At 39.1% G+C, this 16814-nt stretch overlaps 1 protein-coding gene across 1 annotated transcript in view; it reads right to left on the reverse strand.

The window, feature by feature from the left end:
• smchd1 (structural maintenance of chromosomes flexible hinge domain containing 1) overlaps nt 1-16814 on the reverse strand; it is a 509382-nt gene that overhangs the window by 161544 nt on the left and 331024 nt on the right. The window contains 1 exon segment of the mRNA XM_051928888.1: nt 2844-2969. Within this exon segment, the coding sequence (XP_051784848.1) occupies nt 2844-2969 (126 nt within the window).

A 16814-nucleotide genomic window follows, 5' to 3' on the forward strand; every position in this document is an offset into this window, starting at 1 on the left:
TTCTAAGCAAGTGAAGAGTGGTGAGAAGAAAGTTCTGCAATGTTACTTTTCTCTTTTTTCAAATGTTGATTTTTTTCCCCTGTGCTTAAAACTCATTTAAAAGGTGTGTTTACAGTGATCGGGTTGTAATGCTATTAGTGTGAACTCCTGTAATGTTACTTTCTTGGTTGGCTTTTAAATAAAGTTCGGATTTATTCAAATGTTCCTTTTTTTCCCCCCGTGCTTAAAACTCATTTAAAAAGAGTGTTTACAGCGATCGGGTAGTAATGCTATTAGCGTGAACTCCTGTAATATTACTTTCTTGGTTGGCTTTTAAATAAATTTTGGATTTGCTCAAATGTTCCTTTTTTTTTCCCCCTGTGCTTAAAACTCATTTAAAAAGAGTGTTTACAGCGATCGGGTTGTAATGCTATTAGCGTGAACTCCTGTAATATTACTTTCTTGGTTGGCTTTTAAATAAAGTTTGGATTTGTTCAAATGTTCCTTTTTTTTCCCCTGTGCTTAAAACTCATTTAAAAAAAAAGTGTTTATACAGCGATCGGATTGTAAGGCTATAGCGCGAACTGCTGCAATGTTACAGGGGGGGGCTCGCGGGGGGGGGGCTCGTGTGCTGCTGAGAGAGAGTGAGTCTGCGCATGCAGCTGAGCAGGGAGCCTGGGTGTTTGTGTCAGTGTTATTCAATGTTTTTACATTAGTTTACTATTACACTGTGCATTCTATCATGTAATTAACTATATCTGTGCTTAAAAATCTTTAAAAAAATATATATTTACATACAGTTCGTACAGTCTGGAACGGATTAATTGTATTTACATACAATTCTATAGGGGAAATTGCTTCGGTTCATGACCAAATCAGTTTACGACCAGAGGTTTGGAACGAATTATGATCGTGAACCGAGGTTCCACTGTATTTGTGTTTTAAATCAGGAACCTGGATAAGTCAGCTGCAGCAGTGATAACATCAAATACTGTAAAAATAATTACATATTTTGTAATGGATCTGAACTTATTAGAACTGTGAAGGTTTTCAAATATTTTGTTCAATTAAGTGAAAACAAGTAAGCCCGTGATTCGCTAGCGAATCTGAAATCCAAGAATGGCAATCAGTTTCTGTTCCGTCCGATATCTGGATGGATGACATATCATGGAGGGTGGGTGCGTCTGGGGAAATGTCATTTAACTACATAAGCATATCTGTAGTAAAGTGGTCTCGTTTTGTGGAGATGTGATTCCGTTGTCTTTGTTGACACCGACTGCTGGCTGAGTTTTGCACAGCAAGTTCAGTTTACAGGTTGTGGTGTTCGTGTGCCAGCCACTGAGTGTGGGAAGCCGCTGGGTTAGAGTCTGTGACCGTTATGTGATCTATATTACTGGCACAGTGGATTAGAGCAAGTGTAGCTCACAGGTTGTGTTGTTTGGGCGCCACATACTGACTCTGGGAAGCCACTGCGTTTTGGGAAGCCGCTGCATTTGACTGTGGGGCGGGCGCCACAGCACATTACGTTGTGTTATTTGGGCGCCACCTACTGACTCCGGGAAGCCGCCGCGTTTGACTCTGGGGCGGGCGCCACAGCGTTTTGGGACGCCGCTGCATTTGATTCTGGACTCTGGGGCGGGCGCCAAACTGAATGACTGTTATGTGATCTACATTACTGGCACAGTGGGTTAGAGCAAGTCTAGTTTACAGGTGGCGGGCTCGTTGCAGTGCGCGTGACATCCGGTTTACAACTTTCTCGTTTCTGTGTTTTCTGTGCAGTGCAGCAGTGCGCATGCGCCTCGATCCATATCCGGTTTACAACCTTCGGTTAGTAATATGGATGTTTTATAGGTACAGTATCTGCAGAATTTAATACAAGGATGTAATAAGTTTTGAAACCCATTTTTATGGTAATATTGCATAATTTACTTAATTTATACATACTGATTGCATTATCTTTCTATGTTGTCATTACGCATATGTTTAACAAATATAATTTTTTCCAGAATTGTAATGGTCATAATATAAAGACATGTTTAATATTTCATTGAGTGTGTAGTTATTTATTCTGCAAACTGTAACTAGTTTATGATTAGATCCCAAAAGACCATAACTACGCTAAAATGCTAAAACATCTCTACACACAACACAACTTTGATACAAGATACACAACAAAGAAAATAAGAGATGTGTGTCATAGAAGACACAGATTGGTTGGCGCCCAGGCTGGAATGGTTTGCTCCTTGCCTGGTCAGGAAGCCTTTTTAATAGATAAAGGGAAGGAATGTGCCTCCTGGGATCATGTGCTCCACAACTATGATAGGTGGCATCTTCCCTCTGGTAGGGCTGCATGGGGGTTGTAATTACAATAGGTGGCTCTACTGGGTTTCTTGGGAGCAGTCAAGGGTAGCAGTTGAAAGGAGAATTCCTCATTTTAGATTAGTTCTGAGTGACCTGGAAGTGACTCCTGAGTGCAATATGGTGGTACTATAAGTACTCCCATGTCTGGTATAAAGGAAGCCACTCTGCCTCACCGAGTCAAGTTGGGAGTCGGGGATGAAGGATGGACAAAACTTGCCGGGGTGGTAAAAAAAAAAAAAAAAAAGAAAGAAAGAAGAGGAAAAGAGTTGTATTGTTTGAAGAAGAAGCCTTTTCCTAGGACTTATCCATGTAATTGTATCTGGGAATTTGGGTTCCTCTTCCCCCCCCCCCCCCCACACACACAGGTCACAAGTTAAAGTACATGAACATTTAAACCAGATATAATTACATTAACATGAAACAGCAAAAATGACACTAGCATTATGAAAAGCATTATGAAAAGCCTAGAACTTCAACACTCCACTTCTTACTATGTAAATTACCTTTAAGTTGTTGTCCTTCACGAGTAAGATTTTCACTTGTGCTTCAGTTGATGGATTTCCCCATTGATCACAGAGCTGGACAACAAATGGCTTTTCTAGTTCTTTTCCATTAACAACAGTTAAAGGCTGTAACAAAACATAAAAGAATTCGCTTTTGTGAATGTCCATATGAAAATGTAACTTTGTTTTTCTCTGTAGCATATGATAAAATAAAAACTGGGCTTCATAGTTAGCAAATCTTAACTTTTACATATTTATACAAACACAGAGACACACTCAATTATTCTAGCATGATAAAGGACAACATACCTAATGTTAAATGGTACTTTTGTATTATATGGACATACAAGATAGAGACTAATCTTTTTTTGCAATATTTCAAAGCATTTAAAACCTTCCCACATGAGTTTAGTTAAAATACACTAAGTAGTATACAGTAATCCCTCCTCTATCGCGGGGGTTGCGTTCCAGACCCCCCCCGCGAAAGGTGAAAATCCGCAAAGTAGAAACCATATGTTTATATGGTTATTTTTATATTGTCATGCTTGGGTCACAGATTTGCACAGAAACACAGGAGGTTGTAGAGAGACAGGAACTTTATTCAAACACTGCAAACAAACATTTGTCTCTTTTTCAAAAGTTTAAACTGTGCTCCATGACAAGACAGAGATGACAGTTCCGTCTCACAATTAAAAGAATGCAAACATATCTTCCTCTTCAAAGGAGTGCGCGTCAGGAGGAGATAATGTCAGAGAGATAGAGAAAAAAAAAGCAAACAACCAGAAATCAATAGGGCTGTTTGGCTTTTAAGTATGCGAAGCACCGCAGGACAACGCAGCTGCTAGGAAGGGAGCAATGTAAAGGTACCTTTTCAGCATTTTTTTAGAGGAGCGTCCGTTTCGTCTAGTGGTGCGAACAGCCCCCCCTGCTCACACCCCCTCCGTCAGGAGCACATAATGTCAGAGCCCAGCAAGGAAGAGAGCAATGTGAAGGTAATCTTTCAGCGTTTTTTGAGGAGCGGCCGTATCTTCTAGGGGTGCGAACAGCCCCTGTGCTCACAATATATTCGAGGAGTTTTATTTAATACGTAATACATGCTCTGATTGGGTAGCTTCTCAGCCATCTGCCAATAGCGTCCCTTGTATGAAATCAACTGGGCAAACCAACTGAGGAAGCATGTACCAGAAATTAAAAGACCCATTGTCCGCAGAAATCCGCGAACCAGCAAAAAAATCCGCGATATATATTTAAATATGCTTACATATAAAATTCGCGATAGAGTGAAGCCGCGAAAGTCGAAGCGCGATATAGCGAGGGATTACTGTATTCAGAAAATTACTTCATTATTGATGTGAAAATCATGTCAGAGGTATTCCCTTCTGTCAGAATCTGGAAGAATTGAGGAGACAAAGGCAGGACAACAACCTTGAACAGAGATGTCGAAATCCAGTCCTGGAGGGCTACAGGTTTTCATTCTAACCAACTTCTCAGTTAGTGACCAGTTTTTGCTGCTAATTAACTTCTTTTGCCTTAGGTATAATTAACTTAACTCAGGCCACTTAGTTGTTTCTTTTTCCTTAATTAGCAGCCAAACAATAATGAGACACAAAACAAGCTGCCACATGACCAGCTCATCTGTGCTCATCACAGGTCACAAAAACATTTTGACTGTGTTCTTAGAAAAAAACAGAAAATCAAAAGTTTTAGAACCGTCTCCTGTGACAGAATGAGAGCAGCAACAACCCATGGAATTCAATAATGGGTTTAATTAATAGGCAAGAATCTGCTTCTCATTTAGAAACTGGTGGGAGTGAAATTGGTCGCAGTTTGAAGCCCCAATTTAGCTGATTATCTGTTGGCTCGTTTCACATCTCATTTCTGTTTGGCTGTCATTTAATGATGAAAAGAATCAATTCAGTGGACTGAGTCCTTAAAAACAGGGCTATTAAAATGAAGGGAAAATAAGGTCATTAGCAGTGAAAACTAGTCACTGATTAGGAAAAGGGTTAGAACCTGAAGCCACTCTGGCCCTCCAGGCCTGGTGTTCAACACCCCTGACCTAGAATGTGCAGTCTGTAGTCAAAATAGAGTTGCTTCCAAGACAACATTCCAGAAAGGCCAAATCAATACTTGGACTTCCAACTAATAAACACCCAACACAGGATGCCAAACATGTCTAAATTAATTGGGGGCAAAGGGCAAAAATGCTCCCAAATTGAACAATTATGGCACTTAAAATATAATAGCAGGGGGAAAAAAAAACTCTGCAAGCATGACATGCTATTAATAGCATAAAAATCAATACTGTTGCTATTGTCCTCTAGCCTTTGCAAAATGTATCATTCATGATTGGCTGCAATGAAACCTGCCACAAACACTAAGAATACCACCATAATTAGCACAATGCTCTTAACTATTAAACAGGATAAACTACCAAACACTGAAACATCTAAGTTACATTGATCAAAATAGACATGCATGCTATATCGAAAGGTTAATTTCCCTTACAGTAGTGGCAGTGGTGCTGGTGATTTTGTCTAATGCAGTAACAACATAAAAACATGTGGCACTTTGTTTCCAGTTGACTAAGTGTTACATGTTTGCATGCACTGAATGATGGTTAATCTGTTAGAAGATGGTTTTGAAGGGATTAATTTACTGTACATTAGCAAATCAGGTTGGATGCTTATCAGTGGCTCTTTAAAGTTTAAGTGAAGGGGTCTGCAAGGTGATATAGATAGATAGATAGATAGATAGATAGATAGATAGATAGATAGATAGATAGATAGATAGATAGATAGATAGATAGATAGATAGATAGATAGATAGATAGATAGATAGATAGATAGATAGATAGATAGATAGATAGATAGATAGATAGATAGATAGATAGATAGATAGATACTTTATTAATCCCAATGGGAAATTCACATATATCTCATGTACAAAGTAACTTTTAAATTGCTCAGATACAAAAGTCTTTTATACAAGTATTGACTAATAACCACCAGATAGCTGCCTGACATCCACAGTAAACAATGAAATTAGATCCAAGTGGAGCATGTCTAAAAATCATAATCACGCAATCTGATTTTAAACTAATACTTTAACCACTTTAGTGCGTGTATGTGCAGATTTACAATGAGCTGATTAAAATTAATGAAATTAATGAACAAGAGCAATTGAAAACTTTATAACAAGAGCAATTGAAAACTTTATTATTGAACAAAGGGAAAACACTATGCATCCCTCCACCACTTTTTACATATAGGCAGCTCACTTTCAAATTAAGTTTTAATAAGCTATACATCACTATATTACTAACACTACACAGTATGCAATTATAGGAGAGATCTTCAAGTGTGGTCCTAGTGGGCTGTACTTTTTGTAGATCTTCATTTCAAGCGAGCTTCTCAATTCAAAGACAATTATTACTTTTCAACCACTTATTGCTCAAGCAACATTTTTGTGCATTAATTTAGTTAACTTGCAGGTTAAGATCCTCGAGTTTCTAATTGCTTCTTTTAGTCGTAAACATTTGCATTCACTGTTTTTAACTGCTGTTTTCTTATCCAACTGCTAATTAAAAATAAGATGTAAATGACAAACAAAACTGCAAGTCACTATTAAGCTCTGGTAGTCTTTAAGGTCAGTCTTGGGGGACCACTGTGGTTATTGGTTTTTGTCCCAGCTAAGTTCTGCTTTTACTTAGACTCTTACCTAAAGTCAACGGTTATTCCAAGTTTGCATGTAAATCTGTAAATTACAAATCTGGGCTTCCTAAATGGTTTGTGATTTAATGAGTATCTGTGCTACTTAGGCATAATAAAGTGTTTTATAATCTTAGTTTATGTTACTTAGTTGAATGTTGCATTAAACACCTGTCTTTCCTTGGCATAGTAAAAAAAAAAAAAAAAAAAAAAAAGTTCAGTTTTCAAATATTTAATAATATACAATGTAATGATATATCATACTTCAGTGTTTATCAGGTTAAAAGTTACATTCTTATGAGGCCTAAAGGAAAAACACATTTAAAAGTAAAAATAAAATGAAATATTTAGTAAAGGTAGTAGGAAAAAAAACAGTACCATGGTAGAATATTTTTCACCGAAAGCGATTATAAATACAATACAAAGAACTGGGAGTTTCTCTGAGCTATCTGTGAATAAGTAAAGGATATATATATTTTATTGGTACCTGCATAACAAAACTAATTGCTTCTATGCTCCATTCTAAACTGAAACCACTTTGTCACAAGCTGCCACATTCATGAGTCCTGTGAGCTCTTTGTTTGCTTCATGTTAATTATCCAAAGTTAATTTCTGCAATACACATTTATTTTTCCTCCTCTGATTATTTAAGAAACATCAAGGTTGTCAACATATTTACTTGCATATGAAAAGTTAATAAACTTGTGATGAAAACAGCCAAATGCTGTTGTCAACATACTGTACTGTGTATGCAACTCCCAGAATATCCTACTTTATAACTCCTGACCCAAAAATGTTCTGTTATGTACATACCATAGAAATTCTCAGTCTTACAGTGGACTCTGCTGAGACACTTAAAATAAATTTCAACCGTTAGGAAAAAAAAATTAAGTGAGATGTACAGAGTAAACATTTAAAATCAATTTAACATCTTTTGAAATGATAGTTTCTCTTCCTGTGACAATTTAGGGCCAGTACGTTAACTCTTATCATGTTATAATAACAAGTATGGGACAATTTATATGTTCTGAGTACATATGCATTATTTTTATGCTCTGTGGCTGTCCATTTTAATAAATTAAGAACAGTATGAAATTAATTTTTTTCATTACTAACCCTTAAACCGCCACAACTGGCTATAGTCATTTCCCAGTGCCATTTGCGAGCACGCAGGAGCTGATCAGTCAGTGCCGTACATTCGTTGAGCAGCCAGCTCATAACCACTGCCAGCCCCTTGTGAGCAGGGGGGGCTGAATGGACTCTACCGGCCGAGTTCCTTCAAAAACTGTGTACCAGTTTACCTAGAAGGATTGACGCTGTTTTGAAGACAAAGGGTGATCATACCAAATGTTGATATAATTTAGATTTCTCTTCTGTTCACTCACTTTGCATTGTTAACTGATAAAAATAAACTATTAACACTTCTACTTATGTAAGCATTCTTAGGTTACAGCATTTTTTCACCCCCTCCATAAAACATTTGCACAGTACTGCATATATACAGTATATCAATCACAGTTTCTAAACAAAATTTAAGAGATTCAACAATGTCGACATTTGCATTGCAGCTATTTAGAAAAGGTGATGGAAGATCAGTTGCATGAAATAATACAAAAAATATTAATACAACACCCAGTGATTTCATCTAAGGTTGCTTCTACGGTTAAGAACATATTTACAGAAACACTGTGATATGACGTGGTACAAAGAATGTCAAATGATGCGTATGCATTCATACTGGATGTAACCTTCCCATACTGAAATTCAGGCATGTACCTTAACATGCAAATGATGCTCCTGTGGAATGTCAGTCTACCTATGTTAGTCTATAACTATCTACCTGCAGGTACAACTTAATGATGTTCACTGCTAGTGGCAAGGCATGGAAGACATGCCATCTAAACCAGGCTAAAATTTGTAAATTCTGCATTATACGAGCAGTATATGATTAGATGTTGCAGTTGTAATGGGGCTCAAAATACTAGGTTTTACTAGTATTTTTAAGAAAATATTGACTTTAGGTTAAAAAAACCCCACAATGTTTAGTAGTTCTGACTTTCAAAAACATCTCCTGACAATTAAAATCTGCAAAGTCTCCACTGTCCTTTCTAATCATGCCCATATCAACTCCACAACATGCTGCCTGCTGATGGTGGTGGTGATGAGTGTGAGAAAAAACAAATGGGTGAAGATCAGAAAAGGAAGAAATAAGAAGGATTCAAGGAGCTATTAATAACACTGGATGCAAAATATGAGTTGCCCAAATACTGGTAAATATTATAAATGAATGCCTGCATGCATTACAATGAATCACAATTATAGATAAGAAAAATCATGTACAAGCCCAATTCCAATGAAGTTGGGACATTGTGTAAAATGTAAATAAAAACAGAATACAATGATTTGCAAATCCTTTTCAACCTATATTCAATTGAATACACTACAAAGACAAAATATTGAATGTTCAAACTGATAAACTTTGTTGTTTTGCAAATCTTCACTCATTTTGAATTTGATGCACGTTCCAAAAAAGCTGGGACAGGGGCATGTTTACCACTGTGTTATATCACCTTTCCTTTTAACAACACTAACAACGCTCAATAAGCGTTCGGGAACTGAGGACACTAATTGTTGAAGCTGTGTAGGTGGAATTCTTTCCCATTCTTGCTTGATGTACAACTTCAGTTGCTCAACAATCTGGGGTCTCCATTGTCGTATTTTGGGCTTCATGATGCGCCACACATTTTCAATGGGAGACAGGTCTGGACTGCAGGCAGGCCAGTCTAGTACCCGCACTCTTTTACTACGAAGCCACACTGTTGTAACACATGGAGAATGTGGCTTTGCATTGTTCTGCTGAAATAAGCAGGGACGTCCCTGAAAAAGACGTCGTTTGGATGGCAGCATATGTTCCTCCAAAACCTGTATGTACCTTTCAGCATTAATGGTGCCTTCACAGATGTGCAAGTTACCCATGCCATGGGCACTAACACATCCCCATACCATCACAGATGCTGGCTTTTGAACTTTGCACTGATAACAATCCGGATGGTCCTTTTCCTCTTTGGCTCGGAGGACACGACATCCATGATTTCAAAAAACAATTTGAAATGTGGACTAGTCAGACCACAGCACACTTTTCCACTTTGCATCAGTCCATCTCAGATGAGCTCGGGCCCAGAGAAGCTGGCGGCATTTCTGGGTGTTGTTGATATATGGCTTTCACTTTGCATGGTTGAGTTTTAACTTGCACTTGTAGATGTAGCAATGAACTGTGTTAACTGACAATGGTTTTCTGAAGTACTAGGGGGCTCCACCCCCTGCTCGCTTCGCTCGCCAACCCCTGGTGTTGGGAATGACAAAGAGCGTGATGTATGAATGAGATATAGAATAGTGTGACGGTGTAGATGATGCAAATAGAAAGCAAACAATAAAGTGTGTGGCACAGTGTAAAGGTTTATTGGAAAATTTCTTTGTACACGCCGTTTAAGTGTAAAAGGTAATTCCAGGTCAGAACTTGTAAGGTCAATGAAGATGGTCATTATCGTGATCAGAGTCAACTTTGTCAGAGCTTAGAAAGAGTTGTGTCTCTCCAGGAAGTAATGGAATGACTTGGGTATCTATGTTTTCCACATTAATATTTTTTGGACATAATATAGTGCGTTGTGTTAAAAGGGGCATTTGGTCTAATGAGATTGCTGTTCCAAATCTCTCTGTAACTAAGTCGTCGCAGATAAAGGCTTGAGGAATTGTAATAATATGTGGCTGAAGTCCATCTGTATTGGTGAGTGTACCATCTCTCAGTTGTAATAAGCAATTGTTATGATCTGGTTCTGGACATCGTATCTTTTTTACTAACTGTATCTTTTGAAAGCAATGCCAATTGTCTGCGTATTTTAAGGTGCACTGAACAATAGCTGAGTGCATGGCATCTGGAAGAATAGCTAATCACTGTTTAAAATCTCCTCCTAATAAAAGTACCTTTCCTCCAAATCGAATATTATTATTCATAAACGTTTGTAGAAGTTTATGAATGGTGTTGAGTAAGTGACTTCATGCCATTGTACATTCATCAATAAACAACATTTTTTGAAGACGGATGTCACATGCAGTGCCACCGTTAATGTTCATAGTGGATACCGATTTGTAGGATCTAATGCAGTTGATAAAGATTTCACTTTCAGGTACATCGTCAGTTAGAATCTTCTGTAGATATTCAGTATATGAATGTAAAGAAGGCAGTCTAATTTGACCCTTTTGACAACAACGTCTAAATGTATTACTTGTATTGCCAGTTGTTTCTTCAGGGAAGTGAACTGAATGACAATGATTGCAAATGACATTCATTAATCCGAATGAATTTTCCCGGTGTATGTTTTGCTTGTGCCGTTTGAGAGGCGCGTTGTTGCATGTGTAGTATTTGGGACGTGTTGTTTTGGAGCTGTAATCGATTTGCCTGTGCTGTGTGAGACGCCCGTTGTAGCCTTCCTTGCCGTTAACGTATGTCTGAGACGGGAGGTGTTTCGTTTTGAATCCGTGCCTGTTGCGATGCAGCACTTTGATTGATAGTTTGCATCATGTGGATCCAGGATGTAGATTTGTGCATATTTGCGTTGTTGATTTGTTTCAGGGTGCACTGTTCCAATGCGATGCAGTATTTGTGCACATATGGGAAAGCAGTATGGGCCATTGCCTTTTGGTGGCCTGATATTTACTAAAAGCAAATGAACTATTGTAGGATCTAACGCAGTTCATAAAGTTTTTACTTTTAGGTACATCGTTAGTTAGAAGCTTTAGTTGAGCTTTGCGTTTTTGGAGTCGAGACATTTTTTCTTTTAGAAATATGGATAAGTAATAAGAAGTATTGCACTCACTGTTAATATGGAGACTTTTCTGCGGTTGAACGGTTAATAGTGCCTTATGGTAATGAGATCCACCTATGCTGCATAGCCGTCTATTTTGTTGTTTCTTTCGTGTTCGTGTGTTTGTTCCTGTTATCCTTTCCTTTTCGTTTTGTACCCGTGACCGTGTATTCATGACTTGTTTCTTTCTCAGCATCCGAAATATGGATAAGTAATAAGGAGGGTCGCAGTCACTGTTAATATGTTTCCTTTTCTGCAGTTGAACGGTTAATAGTGCTTTATTGTAAGGAGATCCACCAATGCTGACACCTATGCTGTCTAGTGTGAAGGTGCTGACGTTCACTTTAGAATATGTGGCTTTGGGTGTGACTTCTTATGGATGTGGGTGGGGGGCGGGGGGGGGGGATTGTTGTTGCGCGAGCGTCTTCTTTCTTTTTGTGTTCCTGTGTCTTGTTGAATCCCCCTCTTTGTGTGTGTCCCGTCCCTCGCTTGTAGGGTCTGTGGGGTGGTTTTGTGTTCTTTTTTTTGTGTTCCATGGGCTTGTTGAATCCCCCTCTTGGTGTGTGTCCCGTCCGGTGCCTGTAGGGGGGGGGGCGGTGCCTTGCTGTTGTGCGCGAGCCTCTTTTTTTTTTTTTTTTTTTTTTTCGGGTCTAGTTTTGTGTGCAATGTGTTTCGTGCTTTTCCTGCGTTTGACTTTGCGCCTCATTTCTCCTTTTTGTATGTGCTCACTCCTTTTTTCTGTGGTCTTGTCCGCCACTCGCGGCCCCTCATCCGCCTTTGTCGGCCTCTTTTCTCCGCCTTTCTCCGACTCTCGTGGACTCTTTTTGCGCCTGCGCCTCTCGCGGCCCCTCATCCGCCTCTCTCGCCCTCTTTTGTCCGCCTTTCTCGGCTCCTCAGCCGACTCTCGCGGACTCTTTTTGCGCCTGCGCAGTACGTCTTTTTGCAGCTACGGCCCATGGCCGGATGTGCCTGCGTCCATCATCCGGTTTAGCATTCTCGGTTAGTAATATGGATTCCTGAGCCCATGTGGTAATATCCTTTACAGAATGATGTTGGTTTTTAATGCAGTGCTGCCTGTGGGATTGAAGGTCACGGGCATCCAGTTTTGGTATTCGGCCTTGCCACTTACGTGCAGAGATTTCTCCAGATTCTCTGAAACTTTTGATGATATTATGGACAGTAGATGATGAAATCCCTAGATTCCTTGCAATTGTACATTGAGAAACGTTGTTCTTAAACTGCTGGACTATTTGCCCATGCAGTTGTTCACAAAGTGGTGAAGCTTGCCCCATCCTTGCTTGTAAACGACTGAGCCTTTTGGGGATGCTCCTTTTATACCCAATCATGATAAACACCTGTTTCCAATTAACCTGTTCACCTGTGGAATGTTCAAAACAGGTGTTTTTTGAACATTCCTCAACTTTCCCATTCTTTTGCTGGCCCGTCCCAGCTTTTTTGGAACATGTTGCAGGCATCATTCAAAATGAGTGAAGATTTGCAAAACAACAATAAAGTGTATGTGGAATGTTCAAAACAGGTGTTTTTTGAACATTCCTCAACTTTCCCAGTCTTTTGCTGCCCCGTCCCAGATTTTTTGGAATGTGTTGCAGGCATCATTCAAAATGAGTGAAGATTTGCAAAACAACAATAAAATGTATGTGGAATGTTCAAAACAGGTGTTTTTTGAACATTCCTCAACTTTCTCAGTCTTTTGCTGCCCCGTCCCAGCTTTTTTGGAACGTGTTGCAGGCATCATTCAAAATGAGTGAAGATTTGCAAAACAACAATAAAGTGTATCAGTTTGAACATTCGATATCTTGTCTTCGTAGTGTATTCAATTGAATATAGGTTGAAAAGGATTTGCAAATCATTGTGTTCTGTTTTTATTTACGTTTTACACAACGTCCCAACTTCATTGGAATTGGGGTTGTATATGCACATGCATAATTTGGAACCATTAAATATTATGTAAATCATTAATCATATCTTTAATTTACATGTATACATATATTATAATCTGGGATTGGTGCAGTAATGAATCAAGAACTTTCTCTTTCATTGAATAAAAAAGGCAAACATAGACAGACAGCAACTGTAAATGAGATGATAGTGGCTGGCAGACACAGACCCCAGCAAAATGAGTGATGCGCACAAAGAACTACATCTAATAAAAATTAAAAGAGATATAAAAATGATTGGTGAAAAACATGCTCTTGAGCGGTTTCTTCAAGGTATACTTTTTGAAAGCCCAAGTACTAGTGTGTTGTACCGTGTTAGCCATTATGAATGTAGTGAGAAGTCAAGCAAAATTACACCTTTTATTAGCTAACTAAAAAGATTACAATATGCAAGCTTTCACTTGAAAGCCCAAGAAATGCTTTCCAGAGATTTACATAGCAAAAGAATAAAAACAGTAGGCAAACAATGCATAATAAAAAGGAAAAGTGAGCATTGCAATTATAGTAATAACAGTAAAAGAAATGAAAGATATATACTACACGTTGTACACTATTGCCAAAAGTATTTAGACACCCCTCCAAATCATTGAATTCAGGTGTTCCAATCACTTCCATGGCCACAGGCATATTAAATGAAGCACCTAGGCATGCAGACTGCTTCTACGAACATTTGTGAAAGAATAGGTCGCTTTCAGGAGCTCAGTGAATTCAAGAGTGGTACCGTGATAGGATGCCACCTGTGCAATAAGTCCATTCGTGAAATTTCCTTGCTACTAAATATTCCATGGTCAACTGTTGATGGTATTATAACAAAGTGGAAGCAATTGGGAACAACAGAAACTCAGCCTAGAAGTGGTAGGCCACGTAAAATCACAGAGCAGGGACAGTGCATGCTGTGGCACACAGTGTGCAGAAGTCTGCAACTTTCTGCAGAGTCAATGGCTACAGACCTCCAAAAGCTCAAGAACAGTGCGTAGAAAGCTTATGTAATGGGTGAGCAGCTGCATCCAAGCCTTATGTCACCAAGTGCAATGCAAACGGTCGGATGCAGTGGTGTAATGCAGTGAAGACGTTTCCTCTGGAGTGACAAATCACACAATCCGATGGACGAGTCTGAGTTTGGCAGTTGCCAGGACAACGGTACTTGCCTAACTGCACTGTGCCAAGTGTAAAGTTTTGTGGAGCGGTGATTATGGTGTGGGGTTGTTTTTCTGGGGTTGGGCTTGGGCCCTTAGTTCCAGTGAAAGGAACTCTTAATGTTTCAGCATACAAAGCCATTTTGGACAATTTCATGCTTCTAACAGTTTGGTGATGGCCCCTTCCTGTTCCAACATGACTGTGCACCAGTGCACAAAACAAGGTATATAAAGAAATAGATGAGCGAGTTTGGTGTGGAGGAACTTAACTGGACAGCACAGAGCCCTGACCTCAACCCGACAGAACACCTCTAGGATGAATTGGAGTGGAGACTGAGCCAAAATCAATGTCTGACCTCAGAAATACTCTACTGAAAGAATGGTCAGAAATTCCAATAAACACACTCCTAAAGCTTGTGGAAAGCCTTCTCACAAGAGTTGAAGCTGTTATAGCTGCAAAAGGTGGGCCAACTCCATATTAAAGCCTATGTATTAAGAATGGGATGTCATTAAAGTTCGTGCGAGTGTTAAAGGCAGGCGTCCCAATACTTTTGGCAATATAGTGTACATATTTTGGATTTGATTTGCTGTTCTGGAGTTACCCCGCTTGACTGTAATGCAGATGAACTCCCCATAACTGATCATTTTCTTATTTCATTCAATGTTAAACTTGCACTTTCCAATACAAAGCTTTCCCCCGTCTCATGTCTTTCCATAATATTAAGAATATTAACTTAAGACTCTCTTTCCTCTAGTATTGATTCCCTTATGGACATTCATAATTTATCCACTCCTGAAGAAATGGTCTCACAATAACACTGGACTTAATGGTATTCTTAACTCTGTTGTTCCATTAAAAACTAGATCTGTTTCTTTCTCCTTTTCTGCTCCCTGGTTCACGCCTGAACGTCGGCTTTTGAAAGCCAAAGGCCGGCAACTTGAATGGCTGTATAAAAAAAATGGACTCTTTGTTCACAAAGAGATGTACAAAAACCATATACTTTATTACAAGGACTGTATTGCCCAAACTAAATCTAACTATTATACTCACATTATTTCTTCCAATGAAGGTAACACCAACTCATTGTTTTCACTGCTTAATAATATCACACAACCCCCATATTCTTTACCTTCTCACCTTTACTCAACTGATTTTTGCAATTCCCTTATGTCCTTTTTTAATGAAAAAATCCAGAAGACTAATCAGTCTCTCAGTACAGATTCCTCCAGTACTTCATTTGAATTTCACCCACCAACTCACTCATTTTCCTCTTTTCAACTTCCTACTTTCTCAGAAATCTCTGATCTTGTCTGTAAGTCTAAGCCATCCCCCTGTCAACTGGACCCCCTCCCTACAGTTCTGGTCAAAGCCTGCCTCTCCTCTCTGGTCCCTCTTATTTCTGCTATAATCCACTCTTCTCTGACTACTGGTACTGTTCCTTCATCTTTTAAAACTGCTTCAATAACCCCAATACTGAAAAAACCTGGTGCCAATCCGACTAATTTCAGTAATTTTTGTCCTATTTCTAATCTACCCTTCATTTCCAAAATTCTTGAAAATACAGTGCATCCGGAAAGTATTCACAGCGCATCACTTTTTCCACATTTTGTTATGTTACAGCCTTATTCCAAAATGGTTTAAATTAATTTTTTTCCTCAGAATTCTACACACAACACCCCATAATGACAACGTGAAAAAGGTTTGAGATTTTTGCAAATTTATTAAAAATAAAAAAACTGAGAAAGCACATGTACATAAGTATTCACAGCCTTTGCCATGAAGCTCAAAATTGAACTCAGGTGCATCCTGTTTCCCCTGATCATCCTTGAGATGTTTCTGCAGCTTAATTGGAGTCCACCCGTGGTAAATTCAGTTGATTGAACATGATTTGGAAAGGCACACACCTGTCTATAGAAGGTCCCACAGTTGACAGTTCATGTCAGAGCACAAACCAAGCATGAAGTCAAAGGAATTGTCTGTAGACCTCCGAAACAGGATTGTCTCGAGGCACAAATCTGGGAAAGGTTACAGAAAAATTTCTGCTGCTATGAAGGTCCCAATGAGCACAGTGAACTCCATCATCCGTAAGTGGAAGAAGTTTGAAACCACCAGGACTCTTCCAAGAGCTGGCCGGCCATCTAAACTGATCAATCGGGGGAGAAGGGCCTTAGTCAGGGAGGTGACCAAGAATCCAATGGTCACTCTGTCAGAGCTGCAGCGGGTGCCACATCCCATTGCCAACAGTTTGCAGACTCTACTTAAAAGACCTGCCCTCCTCACTGGACAGTTAAAAAGACCAATCAA

The sequence above is a fragment of the Erpetoichthys calabaricus genome, chromosome 6 (assembly GCF_900747795.2).
Source record: "Erpetoichthys calabaricus chromosome 6, fErpCal1.3, whole genome shotgun sequence".
In the NCBI taxonomy this organism is placed as follows: Eukaryota; Metazoa; Chordata; class Cladistia; order Polypteriformes; family Polypteridae; genus Erpetoichthys; species Erpetoichthys calabaricus.